The sequence below is a fragment of the Alligator sinensis genome, unplaced genomic scaffold, assembly GCF_000455745.1.
Source record: "Alligator sinensis unplaced genomic scaffold, ASM45574v1 scaffold1018_1, whole genome shotgun sequence".
NCBI classification, from domain to species: domain Eukaryota; kingdom Metazoa; phylum Chordata; order Crocodylia; family Alligatoridae; genus Alligator; species Alligator sinensis.
Genome location: NW_005842038.1, coordinates 2,519,738 through 2,544,813, shown reverse-complemented (window position 1 = coordinate 2,544,813; position 25,076 = coordinate 2,519,738). Strand labels below are relative to the sequence as shown.

The window sequence follows — 25,076 nt, the reverse complement described above, 5'->3', positions numbered from 1 at the left end:
GCTCCTTTCCCTGCAGCTTGCAGGCCTGGACTGCCCACCCCAGATCAGAGTGTGGGCTTTATATGTAGCCAAGCCTTGCCCCTTCTAGTCAGCTGACTGCTGCCACTGGAGATGTCTAGTGGTTCCTACTGAGTTTAATAAGTTGTTGGGCTGTTATTGCCTTGCAGCCTTCCCAAAGTTCTTGGCAGGCCCAGGTCTTGAGGATGGAGTTTTTATTGGGGCTGGCTGTTGCAGCAGTCTGCCCCTGTGGGCTTTGAAAGTCTTGCTCCCCTCTCTGATTGTGGTTGACAGGGTTGGAATTCCCCATTACAAGCAGTATTAAAGTTGAAGCTTTTTTGCTACATTTGTATTGTTCCTGGCTTTTCCCCACAGCCTTAGAACATGGCAGCTGGTGTATGGTTTGGGGCAAGAGTCCTTCCTCTCTTTTTGAAACATCTCTGGGGCTAATTACAGACATTCAAAAAGCCCGAGCCTGAATTGATTTAATCTTTGCAGGTTAGTCTAACCTGCATAGGTTGAACTGGCAAACAAGTGATTAGACATTCACTTTTGATTCCAGAAATGCAGGCACGTGCCTGCAGTGGCTCAGGCTAGAAGCTGGTAGGGGGGAGGGGGTTAGAGCAAGCCTTCCCTTCCCTTCAGGCTGGGGGAACCTGAACGGGGGTGATGGCATGGCCAGGCCCCAGTTGGCTGAGTGTGACTGAGGGGTGTGACCTTGGCCTGCAGGGATACCAGCTGGGGTCTGCCCAACTTCTCTCCTGTGCTCATGGCTCGGCACAGCCCAGGACCCTCAGAGACCCCCTCCCAGCCAGGGGGCGATCCTACTGCGCCTTCCCAGCCACTGGGCCCAGAGTTTGGTTTAGGGCACCCCAGGAGCAAAGGCCAGGTTGGGGGGAGGCAGGGGAGCAAAATAAATGGCCCCAGGCCCAGGTTGGGATATGCACAGAAGGATCTTGGCAGTGGCAGCTCCATCCTGAATGTGCGTTCTCCTGAGCAGAGGGACCCAGGGCAGGGGTGGGGAAGGCTGGGGAAGGGCTCAAGTATGTCGGCATTAGCCCAGGGCAAAGCCAAGCTGAGCTGAGCATACAGCTGAGGGAGTAGCTCCTGCCTAGCGGCCCCTTCTGCCCACTGGAGAGTGGTCTCTGGGCTGGCCTTGGCCCTCACAGTGGTGTGCACAGGATGGGCTCAGCCCCGAGCACTATTACCTGCGTCTTCCAGGCTGCTGACTTTTCCTGTACTCAGTGGCTGCACAGCATGGCCCTGTGTACCAGGCACCAGGCGTGGGGCTCTACCCCTTTGGCTACTCTACTGCCACTGCTGTCATGGTGGGTCTGCCCTCACTGTACTGGTAGGCGCCACTGAACTGCAGTCAGGTGGCAGATGGTGGCAGGGAAACTGTAAGAGCAGCATGGCCCTGTGTACCAGGTGCCAGGCACTGGGTACTACCCCTATGGCTTTCCTGCCACCGCCATCTGCCCACCCAACAGCCAACTGCAGTTCAGTAACACAGGTGGCACCTGATAGTGGTGGCAGAGAAGCCATAGGGGTAGAGCCCCATGCCTGGTACACGGGGTCATGCTGTGCCACTGTATGGGAAGAGTTAGCAGTGCACACCCAGTGGCCTGGAGGATGTAGGTAATAGTGCTGAGGGGGTGAGCCCATGCTGTGAACACTGCTGCAGGGGCCGGGGCTGACCAAGGCACTGCTCTCCAGTGGGTAAAAGGGGCTGCCAGGCAGGAGCTGCATGCTTGACTCATCTTGGCTCTGTCCTGGACTAGCACCAACACACTGGAGTCCCTTCCCCGCTACCCCCACACTCTAGCCTGGGTCCCTCTGCTTGGCGGGGCTCATGTCAAGGGTGGAGGAGCCACCGCTGCATCCCTCTGCGCATGTCTCTACCTGAACTTGAGGCTGTTTTACTCCCCTTCCTCCCTCAATCTCGCCTTTACTCCTGGGCTGCCCCAGGTGAAACCCTGGCCCTGATGGCTGGGAAGGGGACCTCTGGGGGTCCCGGGCTGTTCTGAGCCACGAGCAGGGGGGGGAAGTCAAGCAGACCTCGGCTGGGTTCCATGCTGGTGGGACTAGGGAGGGAGGGGGGAATTTAAACCCCCATTCAGTTCCCGTTTGCTTGAGGCTGCTGCCAGGGCTGGCCACACCCTCTGCTGCTCCAGTGGCGAATTGGGGTGGGAAATACCAGACACGGGCTGCTCCACCCTGGCCAAGCAGACCCTGGTTGGGGTCCCCTGGAGAGGAAAGAAAGGGAGGAAGGGAATCAATCCCCTCCCTGCCCCCTTTGCCTTGGGGGACCATGCTGCATGGCATCTGGTTACACTCCTGCCCCTGGAGCAGCAAGGGGAGAGGGACCCTGACGGGCTGCTGTGCCTCGGCCAGGCAGACCCCGACTGGGATCCCCCAGGGGGAGAGAGGGAGGAATAAACCTGCTGCCTGCCCCCTTCATCTCAGGGGGTCATGCCAGGCTCACATATGGCCACACTCCAGCCCCTGCTAAGGCTAGGGATCAGAGGGGTGGGGCCAGCTCTGCTCTCTGAAACAGACAGTACAGCCCAGCCCAGGGCTGCAAAGCATGCTGGGATGCTGGGGGACTCTGATTTAACTTAAACCAGGAAGGGGTCTGGGACAGAAGTTCCATAAACTGGTTTGACCTCAATCAGTTAAGTCTGATGCTACATTCAACCAGGTTTATCTTAAACCAGTTTCAGCCATTTTGAAACTGGTTTATGTGCACTGAGCTTCTGTTCTGTTACAGGTTTAAACCAGTGTCTGATCACTTAAACCAGTTTTTTCTGTCCGTAGCCCAGGTGCATTTGAGTTCATACTCCTTAACAGTTAGGAGACTGACTTGCTATCTGTACTAAATAACTGCAACCTCCAGTTTAGTTGCTCTGGAATTCCTTACTGCAGTCCCTGGTAGTCAGCCCCGCTTCAGATCTTGCTATAAATAGTTCACAGTGAAGGCTGTTGGATCAATCTGCTGGTGGTCCACTTGAAAGCCCACAATATCATAATTGTCCAAAGTTTGCAGTGTTGCACTTTTCACCATATTTGTACTGTGGACTCTGAATTGCTCATGTGTATAGTTTCGTTGTTTCTTTTTCTAGAGCAATAGTATGATGCTCTTCTTGATGCATGTTTAATTTTATCTTTCTAGGGCTTCCTTGCCATTTTCCATGTCTCAATGGACTCCTGAATGTAATATAGTGTATACTCTGAAAGCGGATATGAAGAGTGAAGTTCCTTCTGATGCACCAAAGAGACAGGAAAATCTGAAGGGGATCCTCTTGAACCCTGAGCCCATTGGGGCAGCCAAAAGTTTCCCTGCAGAAGTTGAGATGATTGCCAGTAAAGTAGGGAATGAATTCTCTCACTTGTGTGCTGATTCTCAAAAGCAGAAGGACATGAATGGCAATCGTCCAGAACAAGACAAAGGTATTGTGGTGCGGAAAAAGCGCAAGAGTCAGCAGGCTGGCCCTTCATATGTTCAAAACTGTGGTGATAAAGAAAACCAGGGAATTCTTGGACTAAGGCAGCACCTAGAAACACAAAGTGAAGACAATGATTCATCTTTTAGTGACTGTGTCTCTTCACCTTCATCTAGCCTACATTTTGGAGACTCTGATACAGTAACATCAGATGAGGAGAAGGAGACGTCTGTCAGGCACACTCAGGCAGTATTGAGTGCTACAAGTAGAACTCATAGTGCAAGGTCACAAAAGTGGCCTCGGACTGAGACAGAATCTGTACCAAGTTTATTAATGAAAAGGCCCTGTTTTCAGAGCAGTTCATTAAGACGACTCCCATATAGAAAGAGATTTGTGAAAACCAGTTCCTCCCAGCGGACACAAAACCAAAAAGAACGGATTCTAATGCAGAGAAAAAAACGGGAAGTATTAGCTCGGAGGAAGTATGCTTTGCTACCCAGCTCTAGCAGTTCCAGTGACAATGATCTCAGTAGTGAATCTTCTTCCAGTTCTTCCACTGAAGGGGAGGAGGACTTATTTGTATCACCTGGTGAAAACCACCAAAACAGTGCAACTGTTCCCTCAGGTAACTAAACGTACTTTTTGGAGTGAGTAATCTAAGTGGTTATTCAATTCTCATGCTTTCATACATGTGTGCTTTTCCTTTTTAACATTTGCATTTATAGTGTACAATTTAAAGTGTTTGCTTTTTTCCTTTTTAAAAACAAAGTACTTAGTGAAGGTGAACTGTGATATGAATGGAGTAGACCATCAATACCACTTTCACTAATGAAAGATTATATTAAAGTTCCAACTGTTAACCATAAATTTTAACTTTTCAAATGAACTGTGCCTTGTAATTTACAGTAAGGTGGTAGTTCCTAAAGTAATCCCCTGACCTGTGGAAATATCTGGTCATGAGTTGCGACATATCTGTCTTAGTTATTAAGTTGTGTTAACAACAGTATTATTTTCTAATAAACAATTGTAACTTAACAGGAGTGTTGTCTGACTGCAGAGTTGGAGAAGGCAGAGACATTTTTTCTGTTAACATGTGATCTGCTTGGACTTTCAGTAGAGTTTTATATGGTCACAAGACCACAACCGAGATGCAACATACTACTGGGCAGGTGGTGTCAGTGAAAGATTTGTCAAAACTTGAAATGTGGATATTCAATTTAGTTGCACTCCCTAAAACCTTAAGTGTGCACACACCAGCACTTATTTACTTGAACACTTCAGTACCCACTGCAACCCTATTTCATAAGTTGTTCTGAAGCATAAGGAGCCTAGAAATACTTAATGTTTTTTGTCTGGGAGGTGCTCTGAGGCAAGTTTCTCTACCCCTGAACTAGGAGCATCTCTCTCTTTCACGGTGGAGAAGTATAAATAGAAAGGGAAGCATCATGACTTACCCAAGGGCACACAACAATAGTGGCATTTAATTTGAAGAGTTCGGATCTTTTCTTTTAAACATCTTCTCTGCTAACCATACCCCACTTTACAGATCATCTTTACTTAAGTGGTCAACGTTCTGTGCGTTTTGCTCACCCTTTTCTTTCTTTAAAGAAACGAGTGCATAGTGTGTCCAGACGGAACAGATTACTTCCTTTTATCAGTCTAGATTAGTGATGCTCAGCCTTCCATTCCCACAGGTCGGATGAGTGGTTTAGGGCTGATCCATGGGCTGGTTCCTGCAGATAGGGTCAGTGTTTGGGTTGGATCTAGCATGGGGTCAGATTGTAGGTGTGATCTGGTATATTAACACAATCCAGCACATGGGGGCTCTCCATTAGTCCAGAAATTTGGCAGCAGGGGGATAATACAGCAGTAATTACCATGACTCTGGAAGCTGTGGTGATTATTAATGCTGGCAGTGCAGGAGCAGTAGCAAATTTCTGGACCTGTGGGGAACCCTATTGGATGATGTAGCCCCACAAGCTGGATTTGGTCTGTAGGCTGGAATTTGAACACCACTGGGCTAGAAAGTTTCACTTTAGAAAGTAAAACTTTGCTACAGATTGCCTGCTTTCCTTTCCCAGTCAGTGTAAAATAACCAAAACGACAGTAACAACTAAAAGTATGTTTTGGTGCAAATCCAGTCAAAAAACTGGCAGTGCAGAGCTTATGCTAAATACTACATTATTTCTCACAGTTCATTATAGCAGAAAATTCTCTCTGTATCAATGTGCTCTATTATACCAAAGTTTTATTTTTACTAATGCAAGAAACTGAAATAATACAGTATTAAGTTTGCCAACTTAAATGAGTATAAACAAGACTAAATTTGAGGATTAATGCGTGACCATGATCATGTCTCTTTGTATCTGCATTAATTATAGCAAAAACATTCTTCAGGCTTTTGCTAACTTCTGCATATATTTGATATGTGTATCTTTTTTTATACTTTGGACATGAACTTGTTGGTTATCTCAGTCCATGCAAATGTATATAAATCGTTTAGTTTAAGAAAACATTGCCTTAACCAAAGTACCTCCCACATTCTGGCCAGCTTTCCAGTTATCTCCTTTCACTTCAAAAACCTACGTTTTCAGAGGGAGTCTATTTTATTTTAAATGAACTAGGGTCATTAACATTCTTAGAATCCAGATAGCGTAGGGATGGGACTAGCAACAACAAGGAAGCTGGACAAAAAGATGCATCCCATTCACTAGAGATAAAGTTACATTTATATAAATGAGCTGTCTTGTTTTTGTTTGTTTTTTTTTTTTTTAAAGGGTTTTTTTGGGGCGGGGCTGATACCAGTTGCTGATTTTATTAATGAACCATATTGGCTAATACTGATCCAGTTGCCGATATTCAGCCTGGCAGCTTGGAGAACAGTGTCTGGCTGGTAAGTCTGTTTGGTGAGGGGCAAGGGGCATGGGAGGGGTGCAGATTGAGGCCGCAATGGTGAAGGAGGGAGTGAGTAAGGCAGGGGCAAGCACTGCAGAGTTGGGATGGGGGACGCGGGGCAGGTGCTGCACCTTGTCCAGGGGGCGCAGGGCAGTGTGCATGTGGGGGGGGCGGGATTTCTGCTGCTGTGCACACCCCCAGAGGAGGCATGGGGGGTACATGCTCCCCGGACCTGTGCGTGGGGTGAGGGTGAGCTGCCACTGCAGGCTGGGGCTGGGGGTGACATGGGGCTCTTCCTGCTAGGGTGGTTGGGCCTGGGTTGTGCTCAGGCAGGTGGTGGCAGTGCTAGGAGGGGAAGTTATGGGAGGGCTATAGTGAATTTTGGCGGGGGGCGGGAGCCCCCACTCCCAGTGCCACCACCAGTCTCAAGTGCAGCCTCAGCCCAACCCCTCCACCAGGAAGAGCCTGGCACTGCCCCTGGCCCCAGCCTTCAGCAGCAGCTCGTCCTCACCCGCGCACACATCAGGGGGGCCTGTGCCCCCCATGCCTCAGCTGGGGCTGCGAGCAGTGGTGGGAGCTGCCTCTGGTCCCAACACCCCCCAGACAAGCTGCTCACAGCACTGTCCCCCACCCTGGTTAGGCAGCCCCTGCCCCACTCCCTCCCTCACTGCAGGGGCCTTGACATGCCCTCCCCCACACCCCTTCCCTCCCCACAGACTTCAGGGCTGGATGCTGCTCTCCATGCTGCCAGGCTGCACTCCTGGCCGCATGCATGCTGCTGCTGCGCATATGCACATGGCATTTATTGGCAATGTTATCGGCCACATTAGCCAAAAAAAGCCGATTGCCAATTAATGTCAATTTTCCTTTTATAAGTGCCAATAGGATATAGACCAATGTATCAGTGCACCTCCATTGCATACTAGAGTTTCCTATGGGGAAAATTTCCAGCATTTTTCTTGAGTGAAGGAATGAAAATTCCAACTGTTAACTCTGAATCCACAGTGAAGGCAATCCATAGTTTGGAAATATGGTTGTATCTAAATCCAAGACCAATTTTAAATGATCCTCCAATAATTTGATTCTAGAAAAAGAAAATTATAACAAATGTATAAAACTTTCCATGTCTAGAATCTAAGGGTGTCTACGCACATGCTGCAGGTTGGGAGGAGGAGGCATTTTAATTAGAGCAGCTCTTGGAAGCTGCTCTAATTTAAAAAACCCACAGCGTCTCATGCATTCAGCATCCCACACTTCAAACTGGCCGTGGGGGTACTTTAATTGATCATTTGAGCTTTAATTAAACCCCCCGCCGCCATTTTGAAATGCGTGGACGCCGAATGCATGTGACGGTGAGGTTGCTGGAGTGTCCTGCGCATGTACAGGCACCCAAATTTTTGGCAGGTACAAGCAGTGGCAGGGAGGCAGGTAGTGGTGGGACAAGAGGCAGGGTGTCACGTGGCCTGACCCCAACCCTATGCCGCTTGTCCCTGCCACCACTTGATGCTGCTGTCACCCCCCACTCCAGTTTCTGTACACTCCATGTATGCTCCCTCCTGTGCCCATATTGCACCCCTCCCCCTTCCTCCCTTTACACCCCCAAGCTACCACTTGCCACATTTATCTCTGGCTCCTGCTGGAGGCTCAGGGCTGGGAGCACGGAACCTGTATTGCCTCTGAACCCAATCCGGCTACGTAGCAGCTGTTGCAGTAGTGTCAGCTTCAGCCTGAGCCCCAGAGCTGGGGTCCGAACTGTGGCTGTTGCTGTGTGGTCAGGTTAGGACCAGAGTCTCCATGTGTTCCATGATCCCTGCCCCTCGCCAGACCTGGAGCTACAAGGGGAAGGTAAGCTGGGTTGGGGGCAGAGGATGAGGAGGAGCCACGCCTGCAGCTCCAACTCCAAACCCTTGCGGGGGGTGGGGCTCGTCTTAGGTTCAAGTAAATATGGTAAATGATAGTCTCTTAGAAAACTGTGCTGATCATCTGAATAATGACCAGTAGAATTTTAAGTATTGCTAGTGATTTAAAACACTTTAGATAACAGCGCATTGTTTTAATTTTTTAGAAATATTGTTCATAGATGCTAGGGTCAGAAGGGACCTCAACAGATCGAGTCTGACCCCCTGCCTAGGCAGGAAAGAGTGCTGGGGTCAGATAACCCCAGCCAGATGCCTATCCAGCCTTCTCTTAAAGACCCCCAAGGTAGGGGAGAGCACCACCTCACTTGGAAGCCCATTCCAAATTTTGGCCACCCTTACGATGAAGAAGGTTTTCCTGATATCTAGCCTACATTTGCTCGCCATCAGTTTGACCATTGTTCCTTGTTACCCCCAAGAGGCACCCTGGTGAACAGAGCATCTCTGATCCCTTGCTGCTGCCCCGCTAATGAATTTGTAGGTGGCCACAAGATCACCTCTTAGCCTTCTCTTGCGGAGGTTGCAGAGGTCCAGGTCCCTCAGTCTTTCCTTATAGAGTTTGTCATGTAAGCCCCTAACCATACGAGGTGTTCCTGCTAACACTTACTTGTGATTTGCGAGCCAGCTTCTTTCTTCCTCTAACATGGAAAATGAAATATACTTTGTGATGGCTATGTAAATAATAAAAGGGATTTCTGGCCGATGTAATGCAGTTGCCAAGCGCATAGATTTATACTTTTTTCCCTTGTCATAAATGAAGAATTGATAAGCTGTGAAATTACACCTCAATTTTAGTTAAGTGTGCGTGTTGGGGGAATGTCCCCTGCTTCCTCCCCCACTTTTTGTCTCCTTTAGGATATATAAAGCTCTATGGCTACCTCTGCTACTTCACAGATCCCTACAAGTATAACCTCTATTTTGAATGTGACTATAACAAAGTGAACCTAGAGTTGGAAATACATACCAGTTATGTTTCAGGCTCTTATCTTTTATGGAAAAAGTGGAATAGGTTTCTTGTTTCTAATTGTCTAACTAATTTTTTAAATATGAGGTGGCTTTTTTAATGCACTTAACAGGGTTTGGATAGTTTTCAAGCATTGTAAAGTAGTTCTGGTTTTAGGGCTAGTTAGGTCAAGGATCAGAAAATATGACCCAGTGGAAAAATATTATGTTGTCTCTGAGTGATATGAGGACTGTTTTGTGCACATTGTGGTGTGCCCACACTGTGTGTGTGGGGTGGGGTGGGGAGAAGAGGGGGGCATTCAGAAAGTATGAATGGAAGAGTTACTTCCACAAGGGGTGACCCTTGTGCCTTTGGAAGTCCCTCCCATGAGTCTTCTGGTAAGCCAATTTTTAGATGACTGGGAGTGGTTACTGTTTTAGTGTGAAGATGCAAATACCATTTTTGAGGCTTGCCAAGTGTACAGAGTTCATTTCTAAGCACTGGAAAAAAGAAAAGACATTTGAAAAGAAACTGTTAAGAAAAACCAGGCATAGGGAATATCTGCATTTTAATAACACCCCAAATTAATGTAGCATTCTGTTTCGTAAGTGACTTACTCGTGAGTGCTTATTTAGAAGCATAGTTTGTACTTTACAGTTACGATATCTCACACAGTGTATTATTTGCCTTTAAATTGATACCCTGTATCATCAGAGATGGATTTCTGGATATCTTTGCAGTATTTTTACTACAGAAATGCTATCTCTTGGTTACTGTAAGGAACTGAAATAACAAACCTCAGTGACAGTTGTCTGGTGCTTTGTGGGGTTGTCTGCAGGTTATTAAACCTTTCATATAATGATTTGTGATATGAATGAAGAGCATGAAAGATGGTCTTGTTTCTTTTCCCTGTGCTTATACTGCATTATTTTTCTGTTTTAATTCTTTTCTTGCTTACCCTCATCTCCTGAGAATCAAATGAGCACCAAATAAATATCCAACATCTTAAAATAGCCACAAAAAGCATGTATAATTTACCCTGATTTAAACCTCAAGTTAATCTAACCCTTGTTGAGGAAAGTAGGTACTAAGGATGCAGAGCCAAATAAAACAGCTCTCCTGAGTTTAACATGCAAAGACTGAGGGAGCTGAGAGCTTCAAGTAATGAGCAACTGTCCATGACTGCTGGGTAGTTAATCTTTATTGACGGTGGGTAAACCTTAAAGGACTTCAAGAAGAAAACTGATAGGGAACAAGATTTTTTTGACCTTGTGTTCTAGGTTTGGCTTTTTTGGGGTGTGTGTACTGTTAAGTGTTTAGGGAAAATCTGATGAAACTCTTTTCCAGCCTTCGAAAGTGAGAGCACCTGTGACTATTTTGGTAAATCCAGAGTCATCTTCTGGGATGTCCCTATCATCTTCCAGTTCCTACTAACTAGTGTACAATGGATTGGCATGATTCTGGCTCAAGGTCAGGTGTTGTAACCCAGTCACAGCTTTATAAAATTCTTCTGATTTGTTGTGGCAGGCTTGGTTTATTAGCCTTCGGTGTAAAATGGGAGTGGCACTTGAGGAACCTAATCTGAGAAGGAAACTGTAGAAAAAGCCAAATTTAGGGAGGAAACTTCATCTTATGTGGCTTGAGATGCCAGTAAAGTCCAAAACCACGATAAGCCAGTGGAGTAAGCATGCTGAATAGTTGTAGCTTACTAGAAACAAATTTGTAAAACTTTAGAGATGAGAAATGATTAAATGTATGTGTAACGGCAAGTCTTACTCTGGATGTGAGCTGAAGGGTACATGAGTCTACCCACCTGTAAATGGGTACCTGGTCACTTGGAAATGCTGTAGGCTATAGAGAGAGGTGATATTTAATCATGCTACCTGATGGGCTCCAAGGCTGCTTGACCCTTTAACTTATTTGTCACCCTGATTCTACCAACATTTGCCAGCGCCAGGCATCCTAAGGCTTGGTCATTGAGTTCAGTAACAGAAGGTAAACAGTTAGTAGAAAAGCAAGCTAACTAAACATTGCTTGTTCTAACATACCAGATAACGCAGGGGCAGGCAATTATTTTGGGCAGAGGGCTGTTTACCCGGTTTTGGCAAGCTGTCGAGGGCCACATGGGTAGCTCCACCACCTGGTCACCATCTTGGGACCAATGTCTCGGGGCCAGCACTGGTGGGGCCCAAAGCAGGGCGCAGGCTGGCAGGAGTCTGTGGAGCCGGGCTGGGCTGCACCAGCAGGGAGGGGGGAGCTGGCCCGGGGCGCCGGCCCCGCCTCAATGGCCCCCCTCCCGGCCGGGACCCTGTACTCCTGCTACCCTGCTCTGGGCCCCGTCAGCGCTGGCCCTGGGACACTGGTGTGGGCCCTGTGCACCCATGTGAGTCCGGAGCCAGCGTGGGGCCCAGGCTGGCAGTGGGGGCGGGTTACAAGCTGGGACTGAGCGTGAGGGGAAAAGTGGCTCCTCACCCACCCCGTGCCCAGTGCCCCACGCTGCAGCTGCTCGCAGCCTGTGTGGGGCTGCCTGTGCCTGCTCAGGACAGCCCCGCGCGGGCTGTGAGCGGCTGCAGCAGGGAGCACCGGCCTCGGGGTGTGCAAGGGGCTGCTTTTCCCTGTGCTCCGTACCAGCTCCTTCCCTGCCCTTTAGCCCGCCCCTCCCCCGCAAGCCTCCCGCACCGGGGCAGCCACATGGTTCCAGGCCAGAAGCCTCTGCTGGGGCTTCCAGCAGGCGGGGTGGGCCCTGTTGTTGCAGGTCTTTCCCTGGGTCCTACTGCCCTTGGTTCCTGTCATTTTTGTCAGGAACCAAAGACAGAGAAATATTAATTTTCAGAACTTTTTAGGGGACCCACAGGCCAGATAGAATGGCCCCACAGGCCGCGTTTTGCCCACCCCTGAGATAATGTCTTCGTGTTTTTTGCCAACAATAGCAGGAATTGGGCAGAGGCTATGGAGCAGCTGGTTGTGATACAAAGGGGGAATTGCCTAATTCCTTCCCTGCCACCTCCAACTACTCTTCTCCTGTTTCAAGGATGAGGAGAGTAGTTGGAACTTCTCCTGGGTGACGCATCTCAGTTTCCTCTTAAATGCCACAAGAACAAAAGTCTCAACTTCCCAGTTGCCCATTTTGGTTTCCCCTTAACGTTCCTACGTGCAGTTAGATTGATACAAAGCTACACATCACTAAAAATGGAAAAAAATTTTAACAACTTGCACTGTAGAAATCAGATGTCCTTGTCCCAGACCTAGCTAGCTTTATGTTAGTTTATTTGTTTTATAAGTGTAAGGTCTCTCTTTAAACATAAAGATCACTTGTGACTAATAGGCAGATATTGCCTTTCGGATCATGAGCATCAGCATAACATCCAGATTTTTGTTCATTTCCTTAGGATACTGTGCTCCTAAATGAGTTGTATGCCTTTTAAAAATTTTATCTGCCTACTTTTTCAATTGATTGGAACATTTTTTTGTGAAGTCTCAAGTAAAGAGCACTGTGGTATTTATTCTAATCTACTTCTTATACAGGCATAATTTATAAGAAGTAGATTAGAATAAATACCACAGTGCTCTTTACTTGAGATATATATGAAAACAGTCTTTTCCCATTGCTGGAACTTAGAATTCTATGTTCACCTGGCATTCAGAAACTCCTTCTCTGGTTCCATAAACTTTATTTTTTCTGTATGCTTGGGATGACAAACTCAATTGGCAAACATTTACTTTGTAAATTCTCATAGCCTCTTGCTTATCTCGCAAGCAGTTTTCCAAATTTACTTTTGAGGGTGCAGCAGTAATGCAAAAGAGCAGCCTTTCAGAACGGGGGATGACTGACAGATTTGCTGTGAACAGATGAAAAGCTAGATCTGTATACAGGTTTTGATGCATGCATCAGTGCACTGAACTAAATCCACCTTTTCAGGACTCCAAGCTAGATGGTGTGTAAATACTAGCTGTTCCTTACTGAAATCATTACCATGATTGGCTAAGGATTGAAAATACTTTATATAACTGGAAGCAGAGAGTCTTGTTCATAGCACTGGATGTTGGATAAGAAAACGGAAACAGATATTGTTTGCCTACGGCCTTTGGGAGGTATAAATTAGGAGAAATTTGTTTACTCCTTTTCCCAAAATGTGCGTGAAAGATGTTATTTGTGAACCATCTTTTGGTTTTTAATGCATTTCATGCTGTCTTTTTTTAACTGCTGTGTTGAAATTTTATAACTACAGCACATTACATATACCTATTAATCCACCCTGCACTTCTGCATTGTGTTCTTATCTGTTCCCCCTTGTAGCTGACTACATGTCAAATGCTGTAGTGAACAAGGGACCATTATAGAGGCATACTGAAGAGTAGAATACTTGCTGTCCTGCATGTAACCTGCCAACTACACTTGCTCTGTCATGCTTCCCACAAAGCTGGAGGAAGCCTGATCAGTAGGGCTATGTGAAATTTCTCTGGGTGTTTTGTTTCGAAGCTGTTTCGAGCTCGAAACAGTGAAATCGAAATGAAACAAAAGGCTTTAAAACATCTTTGAAATGAAACAAGGGCACTCGCAATGTTTTGCAAGTTTTGAAAGGTTTTAAGTCTTGAAGCCAGGCTTGCTTGCATCTGAACAGAAACTAAGGAGAGGGGGAAGGATGAACAGAAACTAAGGAGAGTGGGAAGGAGGAAGAGCGGGGAAGGACTGCTTTGATATTGACATCTAGCTCCCTGTTAGATTCCCCAGCTCTTCCCATGAGCTGGGGAATCGAACTGGGAGCTGGGGTAATATTCAGGTCCCTGAACATTTTCTCTAGGTCCTGGTTGGATTCCCCAGTTCTCCTATCTTTCCCCCAGCTCTGATCACTTCCCCCAGCTCTTCCTGAGGGGTGCAGGCCCCCAGATGATGCAGGCTGCCACTGGCAGCTGGTGATGGCAGTGGCTCTGGGCTATTTCCCCAGCTGGCAGCAGCAACTTGCTGTTATCCCGCGCACAGATCTGGGGGCCTGCACTCCCTAGGAGGGCTGCAATGCTGTGTCAGACTCCTCCTGGTGGGCACAGGCCCCCAGATCTGCTCATGGGATAACAGCAGACCGCTGCTGCCGGCTGGGACCAGCACTGGGTGCAGCCCGTGCCAAGTGCCGGAAAGCCTGGTGCTGCCACTGGCCTCAGCCAGCAGCAGCAGCATGCTGCCATCCTGCATGCAGATCTAGGGACCCATGACCCCCAGGAGAGCTGCAGGGCTGTGCTGGACTCTTTCCACGGGGTGCAGGCCCCCGGACCTGTACGTGGTATGACAGCAGGCTTCCACTGCCGGCTGCGACCAGTGCTGGGTGCAGCCCATGCCGAGCGCTGGGAAGACTGGTGTTGCTGCTGGCCCCAGCTGGCAGCAGCAGCCGGCTGTCATCCTGCACACAGATCTAGGGGGCCTCCGGGAGGGTTGTGGGACTGTGCCAGACTCCTCCTGGGCTGTGTGGGCCCCCGGATCAATGCTTAGGATGACAGCATGCTGCCGCTGCCGGCTGGGGTCAGTGCCAGCACCCAAGTCTGCCCGGGGGAACCCCAGAGTCTGGCACAGCCCTGCAGCCCTCCTGGGGGGTGCGGGCCCCAAGAGCTGCACATGGGATGACAGCAGGCTGCTGCTGCTGGCAAATGATGAGTTTTGCTTTGAATGTTTCGAGGTGCAATTTCCCAGAATCTCCTGCACCTATCTCAGGCTTCATGCCCTCAGAAGGGACTACTATCCCTGCAAATTTTGTCCGAATTGGGCAAGAAATGACAAAAGTATAGGCATTTTAATGATTCCTCTTTATAGTCGATGAGCAAAACGTTGAACCAGCAAAATGGTTTTGACGAAATGAAATGGAGCAGTGCTTTGGAACAGTGAAACGAAACACTGTCCCTTCACAACGGCGAAACGGAAGTTGAAACAAAATGGTGCTGTTTCACACAGCCCTAATGATCAGCTTCCCAGTAGGGGAAAAAAGCAACCTTATAATACAATTAGACTAGCTGAACTTTATAAGCCACTTCCCAAAAGTAGGTACAATCTGCTCTAAGTAAAGAAGAGGAAATACAGTGCATCAGAAATGTAATTATTCATGTTGCAATATCCAGGTTTAGTTGCTTGTTACTGTCAGTGTACAGCAGGGGTGTCCAACCTTCTTGAATGTGGGGCTGGATCACGAACTTTTTATCACCCGGTGGGCTGGTGAGCCATATTCAAAGACCTCACAGGAAGTGACATCACATCAGGAAGTGATGTCACGTGACCTGTAACACCAATGAAGTTGCAGAAAGTTGCAGTGAAATGGGTCTGGATATGTGCACAAGTGTGTTGCAGCAGACAGAGCCAAAGCAGCTATTGGGATGTGCTGGGAAGCACACACACATGCACATGCATGCATGCATGCACGCACGTGCGCACACAGCCCTAACCCAGCCCCAGCTCTGTACGGGAACTTACCCCGTACCTCCATCCGCCCTGGCCTGGTCCCAAGGCATCCCCAGCTCTGCGTGGGAACTTACCTCGTGCCTCCGTCCACCACGCATGCAGGCAGGGCGTGGACCATGCTGCAGCTCCCCAGGCCACATGCCGGGGACAAGGGGCAGAGCCCATCCCCAGCTCGTCCAATCAGGTGCAGCTGGGGCAGCCCCGCTCTGCGCAGCCCTCGTGGCAGCTGCGACAGGACCCGGCTCACTGATGAGCTGGGCCCTGCAGGGGTAGGCAGCTCCCCTCCCCTCGCTGCCAGCTGAGGCCCACGGGCCAGCCCTGCCCGCCTCGCCGCTGCCCTGCCGCTGCGGCTCCATGCCCTGCGCTCTGCCACCGCACTCCGCCACTGTGGCTCTGTGCTCCGCAGCGGCTGTGCCGCCGCTGCTGCGGCTCTGCCAGCGCTGCTGCCACTGCCGTGGCTCCACGCTCCACACTCTGCCACCACAGCTCCGCCACCACTGCCACGGCTCCGTGCTCCGCGGCGGCCCCCCTACCGCTGCGGCTTTGCGTTTTGCCGCCGCAGCTCTGCGCTCCACGGCGGCGCCACCATGGGCCAGATAAAATGGCTTGGCAGGCCGCATGTTGGCCCACGGGCCATATGTTGGACAAGCCTGGTGTACAGTAACTTAGTGCCTTTTGCAAGTATGTAAAGTGTTTTGAAGCCATGGGGCACTCTAACATCAAACTGCTGTTTTAATACATTTGCTGATGAGAGAGCATATTAATTTTGTAAGCTAACTAGAAAATGTATGCAAACATCAACAAAAATCTTATTTTGGTCAATACTTTGTTTAAAAACCTAAATGAAAGGATTTCTTTCTAGTATGCACTGAATCAAAGCCAAATAAAACACATTTTGCTTGATGCATCTTGGTTGTAGAGTGTTTCACTTATGCATCAGAAGTGCCTAATTTGCTTCACTGGACAATGCAGTGATAATCCCAGCCCTGATATGTTACCTGTTGCTTACATCACAATTAGCATGAGTTATTTGCATATTTAAGTGAATAAGCAGCTTACGTTTGTAGAACTGTCCCACTGTCTACTTGTAAAGTAACTATAGTCTGTTTAACTGCATAACTTCTGAACTGACTAGGAACTGTTTATTTCAAAGCTGCTGTGGAGGGGTATGGTGTTGAAGGTATGGCCAAATCTGCGTGCTCCCTGTAACCCAAAACAAACTTCCCTGTTGCACTATTTTGTAGTGCTACATGGAGCACCTGTAGTGCTACAAAGAGTCACTCAGTCCCTCAGCAGCCCACAATGCTCTTCTCTTCCTCTACTGCCCTCCCCTTGAAAGGGAGGGGGAGAGTTGGGTTGACAGTCGCTGACTGCAGCCTGCTTGCTCACCCTTCTCTACTGGGACAGGCTGTTATTGATTTGGGTACACAACCCCTCTGCTCCCAGTGATAGGCTGGGGGAGAGCAGAACCCAAGGTCTGAGCAACACTGTATACACCCCTGGCTAGAGAGCATGCTACTGACTGCTTTTGGTGCAACTACCTAGCACTCCAGCACCTCTGTTCACATCTAAGCATTATACTTTCAGACTGCACTACAAATGTACATTTGGCTCTGGCCAGAGAAACAAGGTAGTGAGGCTTAGGTGCATAGAGCCAAGCACTGATAGCAGATGGCAGATAACATATTTTATCCAGCATGCTTCACAGATACTTGAAGTGGGCATGAACATCTGCAGGATCCCAGCACAAAAGGCTTTCCTTTGCATTTTGATTACAGCTAAGAGAACATCCTAATGAGGACCTGTAGTTAGTATTTTTTTTCACACAAGATGCTTTGCCTTCACAGGCATTCTCTTAAATTAGTTCATAGTATCTGACTTTAATTGAAAAAAATGCCCCTCTTGAAAGAGTATGTAGCACAGTGAAAGGTAGGGGTGGGCAATTATGTTGGCAGGAGGGCTGTTTTAATAGCTTTTGGTGAGATGTTGAGGGCTGCAACGGTAATCCCACCCCTTAACAGGTACCCCACCCTAAGCACCATCTTGCCACCGGAAGTCCCTCCCCTTACCCTCCGGAAGTACTCTTTTTGGGAACAGTTCTTACCATCTTGGAACCAGAAAAACCCCCAAACAAATCGTATACTAAAAATCAAACGTCTACTATAACATATTTGAATTTTATTTCAAAAAACATTTTTGTCCTGATGGTGCATCTAGAAGTGATTTGCAAATTGACTCAAAATAAAGCCTTACAACCCACACCCAGTATACAGGAGTATGTGTGTGGGGGGAGGGGTATATGTGGGGGGTGAGGGTGGGTTACGGGGGGGCTTTGTGTGGCAGTGGGAATGGGGGTGGGAGGTTTGTGGAGGGGGTGTGGGGTTTGTGTGGGTGTGAGGCCTTTCACATCCCCTCCCCCACACCATGGTGCACAGCCCCTGCTGGCAGTGGCAGCAGGTGTTGGGCCCTTGGGACACTCTTGGCCCATAGCAGGCAGAATGTTCTGGTGACACATGGCTCCAGCTGAGTCCCGGGGGCTGCATGTGGTGACACGGAGCCGGCCCAGCCTGCTGGTGCGTGCCTTCGAACCAGACCAGGCTGGCTTCGTGCCAGCATGTGGGGCTCCTGGCACTACAGGAGGGAGCCACGTGCCATTGGGCTGGCCTTGTGCTTCCACATGGGACTTCCAGTGGGAAGCTGCATGTGGTGACACAGAGCCCACCTGGTCTGATGGCACACTACTCCCTACAGCTCCCGGTCCACATACCATCGTGCTGGGCAGGCTCTATGCTGCCACATGGGACTCCCAGAACTGCAGCCAGGAGCATGTGCCATCAGGCCAGGCTGGGCTGGCTCCATGTCTCCACATGTGGCTCCCTGCTGGAGTGCTGGAAGCCCCACATGGCAGCACAGAGCCAACTTGGTCTGGCCCTATGGTGCATGGTTCTCACCTGCAGTGCTGGGAGTCCCACATGGCAGCGTGGAGCCAGCCTGGTCTGGTTTGAAGGCATGTGCCAGCAGGCCAGGTTGGCTCTGTGCTTCCATGTGCAGCCCCTGGAACTCAGCTGGGGCCACATATCACTGGGGGGCTCTGACTGCTGTGGGCCATAAGTGCCCTGAGGGCCTGCTTCTGTTGCTGCTGCCACCAGTGATGGGGTCCCACACTCCCCCACAACCCTTATATACCCCACGCCCACCCACACACAAGCACACCATCAGGCTGAGTGGGCTCCCTGCCATCACATGTGGCTCCTGGCACTGCAGGCAGGAGCTGCCCCCTTCACTAACCAGCTGTTCAGTCACCTGTCATTGTGCTCGGTGCCTCCACATGGGGCTCCCAGCTGCAGTGCTGGGAGCCCCGTGGAAATGGAGGCACAGAGCCTGCCCAGTGTGATGGTGAATCACCTCTAAAAGCCTGCAACTCTCCGACCGGCTTTGAGGGGCAGCTGCAGGCTGGTAATAATTGTTTTTTGGAGAGGCTCTGTGGGCCAGATAGGTCTGGCCTAGCAGGCTGGATCTGCCCGGTGGGCCATATTTTGCCTGCCCTGGTAAAGGTCTTTCTCTGGTATTTGCCATTTCTGTTCATTTTTTTTTCCCTAGAAGATGCTTGTCACTTCAGTTACTTCTATTTCCAAGAGTTCTGGTAACTCCTAGGAGTTGAAAAGGCATCAGTTTGTCCATACTTGTGTGCGTGCAAGGTGTTCTGTTTTGTTTGGGATATTTTAATCTGTGGTGTATAAATTTCCTATTTTGAAACTGGCTTGTGGTCAAACAAACAAAACAAAATCCTTTCCAATTCCATCAGAACTCTTTCTAGCAGCTGAAAAAATGTTTCAGAATATAACATATCTCAGCAGGGCTGGCAATTCTTTAAAGTACTTTTGTTTTAATTAAGAAATTTCTCTAAAACATTCTTGCTAGCCTCTGGATGCCCTTTGTTTTGGTTAATAGGCATATTCATAGATCACTGTAAATATTATTGTCTCCTAAAACTAGCAGTAGTAGTGGAAGGGGAGAAATGCCATTCATTTGACTGCTAATAAAAATATAGGTATTATTACAAGCCAGGATGGTATTTGTTCTCTAGTGGGGTTAAAGGCTTACAGCTGTTGCTCTGTTGCCTAGTTTATCAGTCCCTACCTACATCCTGTTTCTGGGCTGCTACTGTTCAACCAACAAACATTGCTTTAATTGTTGTGTAGTGCCTTTTTCACTTTATGGTTTCTGTAAAATAGCAGTTATCTGACCAGACACTTCCATTGATTCTATAAGTTGTATGTTAAACATGTCTTCCAAACAACTATGAACCTGTCTTTCATTTGACTTATTTTAAAATATCCTGCGTTTAATTTTCTAAGTAGCAAACTATTGGATTCATTGAATGCCAGCTTCCAATTTTGGTATTGTACTGGTAGTTCTCAGATCTTTAGGGGTTTTATACATAGAAGAATAAACATTGCTGCTAGTTCTCCTTTTTTTCTCTAGCTTCCCTATAAGCATATGGGGCATTTTTACACGTACAAGTGCCACAGTGCTGGTCACTTTGAAAAGTGCCTGGAGCTCCGACGCTTACCATTGTATAAGCGGCGAAATGCACATTAGTGCTGTGAGAGTGATGGCGGTGCACTTCTGAAATAAAATACATTGCAGGTGCTTTAGTTCAAAAGTGCACCACTGTCATTTTCTGTGCATTGATGTGCGTTTCACCACTTATCCAACCACACGTGATGCAGCGCAGTTTGCCTTAGCTTGCATGCAGAGCAGACTCAATTGCTCCAAAGCGGCAGATCTCTGGTGTGTCATGGGACAAAAAAGTATATGTACAAATGCCTGTAAAGTATGACAACATCTTACCAAGTATTCACTCTGTTGAAAGCAGGTATGTATAAATGACTCCTTTGTACAATTGTTACAAAAAATCAGGTCCAAAATCTATACTCCATGAAATGTGACAATGAATAGGTACTTCTACCTCTCAAAATGTTATGAAATGGATCAATGTAACTTCGTGAGACTGCCTTATTTGAGAGTGGTTTTGCCCTTAACTGTCAGGAGAAAATCATATGACAATAGAAAGTAAACAAGCAGCAGGAAATAAGTTTTTGTTTTAGTTTTCTAAAAGATCACTTGCCAAAATATTAAACATGAAATAATGTTGGTTTGGGTTGTTTTTGATTTTCACTAACTTGAAATTCCCCTTGCATGCTTTTAAGTTCTCCATGTTCCAGATGTAAGGAACTTCTGTATTTGACTGCCAGAGGCACCATTTCTAGCTTTAGCATCAGTGACAGATCAAGAAATAGAAAAAAGGAGAAGTTACAGAACTAAAATAAATAAATAAAAAAGGACACTCTTAGTACTTCTAATATGGCAATAGCAAGTTGTTGAAAGCATAACTATAATCAATCACTTGAACAATTATTCCAGCTTTTAAAAATTCTTTAAGCTTACTTTCAAGTCCATCTGTTTTCCTCCATTGCCGTCCCCTGACTGCCACACTGCACTGCCCCGTTACCTGGGGCAGGGGCAGGCAGCGAATGCCAGTGGGGAGCCCAAACACTGATTGCAGCCAGAGTAATGAGGAGAGCAGCAGTTGGGCAGGAGCTTGGAGCTGCAACTTTAACCGCTTGTGGGTCACATGCATCAAAAGTGAGCTGTGGCTCACAAAAGCTTATGCATCTCCGATTTGGTTAGTCTTTGATATGCACTTCTGCTCTGCCTTCTGCATGATTATTTATCTACCTCTCTAAAATTAGGTAAAATTGGCTCATTTGGGAGGGGGATTCCTGTTTTTATACTCTGCAAAGCATTCCAGGGAAATCTCAGCAGAGGAGCATACGTAAAACTTCCTGCAGGGAAGGGATGCCTTGCTAAAGCAAGCCAGAGTCATAGTTGTGGTCCCAAAAAAGTGCACCCTCATCACATGGTCATATTTAGGTGTTTACATTTCTTTTTTCCTTTTTTCTAAATGAGAGTTAGATGCTAGCATCTCTTAGGAACTGAGCACATGCTAGTTGTGGCTCGGGTGTGAAGCATTGGCACACATTGCTTCCAAATGGCTCTTCATTGCTTGCTTGCTTAGCCAGTACAGTTTCAGAGACAGCAGCTGAGGCATGCTTGTGTATAAGTTGCTCACTTGCTTCAGTTGCCTCTAATAACTGAGCTCTGCTAGTTCTAGGTGTGATAGCCTGATACTTCTGCTAAGTCAGCCGCCTTCCTTCCACTGTGGTTAGATGACTGTTCTTGAACTTCACTTCTGGAGCAAGCTTGACTTTCTGCAGAGCTCTCTGATTTATTTTATGACCTCTCATGCTCTTGCTTGCTAAATAGCGTTATTGGAGGGAGTTGCTCCTCCTACACCAAAGCTTTGCTTTATGCATCAGCCTTCCTCTGGGCATGCCCAGAGATAATGGAAGACTTCTGGGAGAGATGAAGCATTGTTGTGCCCTGCCTCATGCAGTTGAGCCACATCTGGGCAAAAATTGGAAACCTCTGATTTAATTCTATAGCTGAATTTGGTGCAGATCATAGAGAACTGCTGCTCTCCCTTCACTTACATGCTTGCTGTGCTGGGAAATGGTCATTCAGTCACAGTGAAAGGAAATGGTTTCTGTTCTTTGCCATAAGTTGTAGTAGCTGAGGCAGATGGTAAAGTGTGTATGCTTAAAATTAAACTAAAGTGTGTCCTAATGCTGCAGTCACCTTGGATGGCTGTTATTCCTTCTTCTTTAAAGGGTTGTGGAGTTGCCAGATTAGCATTTACCACTGCCATGGTATCTATTTTATATGGCAACTTTTTTTCCCCATAGATACTAAAATGTGATGCAGTTCAGTTCTCTGGGCTAGGTGTGAACCTCCTGGGAAGCCCAAATCTGTTACTGTCAGAGTTGTAGCTGATATAGCATCTTCACATGTTAGGATGTTGGGAAGCAGTCTGTTTTTAAAAAGCTTTTATTCTGAATTCCCCCAGGGTGGTTGTAACTCAGGGATGGGCAAAATATGACCCCCAGGATGGATTTTATCCAGCCACCAAGGGATTTTATCCAGCTTGTGGTGGGTCCCTCCCTCAACCCTGTCTGACCCAGACTTGGGGGGAGGAGGGGGGGGCGGGCAGCCTGGGATTGTGATGCATGCAGCTGGTTCCTTTGCCTTTGGGCACGCAGCCTGGGGCAGTGCTGTGGCTGGACTCTGCTTCCTGGCAGCCGCAGTGGGGGCAGCTCCTTCCAGCTGCCGCTGCTAGTGTTGCCACCGCTGGACCTGGCTGTGCCACCTGGACTCCCTGGCCTGTCTGCTTTGCACTCATTGCCGGGGGCGGGGCCTTCATGGAGACCAGCCTGGGACTCCTGCAAACAGGACATGCTTGGCCAGGTGGATGGGATGGGGCTGCAGGTGGGTAGGGAGTGGTATCTGGGAGTGGGTTGGGCAGCCAGGGAGCAGCATCAGGGAGCGGGACGGGCCAGTAGGACTGGGAGTGAGATCACAAGGCAGTGACAGTGCAGGACCAGGGCCTAGGGCAGAGTCGCAATTCGTTCTCTGCATGATGGGTTGTGACCCTCCTGATTAGGGAGGGGGGCGGAATGTATGTCTGTGACTTGGCCTCTGTCCCCTGCCCCTGCCCCGCAGGCATGTGTGGGCAGCCCCGGTACAAAGCATCTGCAGGGTGACCCCAATGGATTGTGACTGGATTAGGCTGCCCTGTGCTGCTGGCATGCGGTCCTCTACAGCTGTGTTGTACTGGGGCTGCCTGCACATGCCTGTGGGCAGGCTGTGTGTACGCTCTGCTCCCTCCCCAGTCTGGCTGGTCATGATCCGTCTTGCAGAAAACAGCTTGTGACTCTGTCCTGGGCCCCAGCCCTGTCCACCTGTCTCACTCCCTGAGACCACTGCCCACAGGGGCCTCTTAACGAGTTTTGGTGAGCTGTTGTGGATAGGGTGGTGCTGACCTGGCCCACAATAGATCAGCAAAACCTTCTGAGTGGCCCCTCCTGCCCAAATAATTGCTTACCCCTGTTGTAGCTGGTGTAGTGCAGTAAACACACAGATGATGGCCTGTTCAGTGTAGGGGTCTTGTCTTGATCAAAACCTGCAGGAAGTTAGGTGTTTATCATACAGTCATTTTGCACTTTTATTTTCACAAAGCCAGGGTATTACCAAATTGTGGAATGAGTTGCTCGTCTGTTGGGAAACTTGGATTTCAGGGAAAAGATCCTATTGTAAAACCTGGCCTAACAGCCAGTCTTGGTCCTGATTCATTCAGTGTGTGGTTGATCATGGGTGCTGTGATTGTTTGGTGGAAGCCACGTCTCTAATCTCAAAGTCTCATAGTTTCATAGTAGCTAGAGTCAGGAGGGACCTGAACAGATCATCTAGCCTGACCCCCTGCCACAGGCAGGAATGAATGCTGGGTTCACAAGACCCCAGACAGGTGATCATCCAACCTCCTCTTGAATTTGCCCCAGGTAGGGGTGGGGCCCCCCTCCCTGGGAAGCTGGTTCCAGATTTTGGTCACCCTAACTTTAAAATATTGCCTTCTGATCTCCAACCTAAACCTATTCTCTATCAGCTTATGACCATTGTTCCTCATCACCCCAGGGGCTGCCGGGGAGAAAAGAGCTCTGCCTATTAGCTGTTGATCCCCCTTGATGAGCTTGTAGGCAGCCACCAGGTCCCCCCTCAGCCTCCTCTTGCTGAGGCTGAACAGGTTCAGGTCCTTCAGGCTCTCCTCGTAGGGCCTGTCTTGCTGCCCTCTCACCAGGCGGGTGGCCCTCCTCTGAACCCTCTCCAGGCTGGCAACATCCCATATGAAGTGCGGCGCCCAGTACTGGACGCAGTACTCCAACTGCAGCCTGACCAAAGTCGCATAGAGGGGGAGTATCACCTCTCTGGACCGGCTTGAGATGCACCTGTGGATGCATGACAAGGTATGGCTGGCCTTGCTGGCTGCGGTCTGGCATTGGTGGCTCATGTTCATCTTGGAGTCAATAATGACTCCAAGATCCCTTTCCGCCTCTGTGCTTTCAAGAAGGGAACTCCCCAGCCTGTATGTATGCTATGGATTCCTTCTCCCAAGGTGCAGCACCCTGCATTTGTCTACGTTGAACCCCTCTCAAACTCACTCCATTTCTCTTAGAGTGGTATTCTGTAGTGGATCAGGGTGGATCATCTGGCTATAGCAACCACTTTGTTCATACCATAGGCCTACATACAGGAAGAGTGCCTTATGCTCCTTTCAGTCCAGTGGTCCCCTTGAGTGGTAGGGTAGGTCTTCCACTCTCCTTGAGTGACACCCAGGTAAAGAGTGGTTCAACTGTTCCCCATCTTCATGTTTTGTAGGCATGGCAGTCACAATCTTATTTAGCACTTGTGTAACACAGTTTACTCTGTTCCTGTGGATGGTGACTCAAAACTGTTCTCTTCAAAATGTCTAGCTGTCAAAAGGTACC

The 25,076-nt window shown here is 48.4% G+C and overlaps 1 protein-coding gene across 6 annotated transcripts in view; it reads left to right on the top strand.

Annotated features, from left to right (window-relative positions):
* RNF111 (ring finger protein 111) overlaps nucleotides 1-25,076 on the top strand; it is an 87,086-nt gene that overhangs the window by 12,627 nt on the left and 49,383 nt on the right. For all 6 annotated transcript variants that reach the window (XM_025202828.1, XM_025202825.1, XM_025202829.1 and 3 more), the window contains exon 2: nucleotides 3,170-4,065. In XM_025202828.1, the coding sequence (XP_025058613.1) occupies nucleotides 3,189-4,065 (877 nt within the window). In that variant the 5' untranslated portion in view covers nucleotides 3,170-3,188. The remainder of the gene's footprint in view (nucleotides 1-3,169; nucleotides 4,066-25,076) is intronic.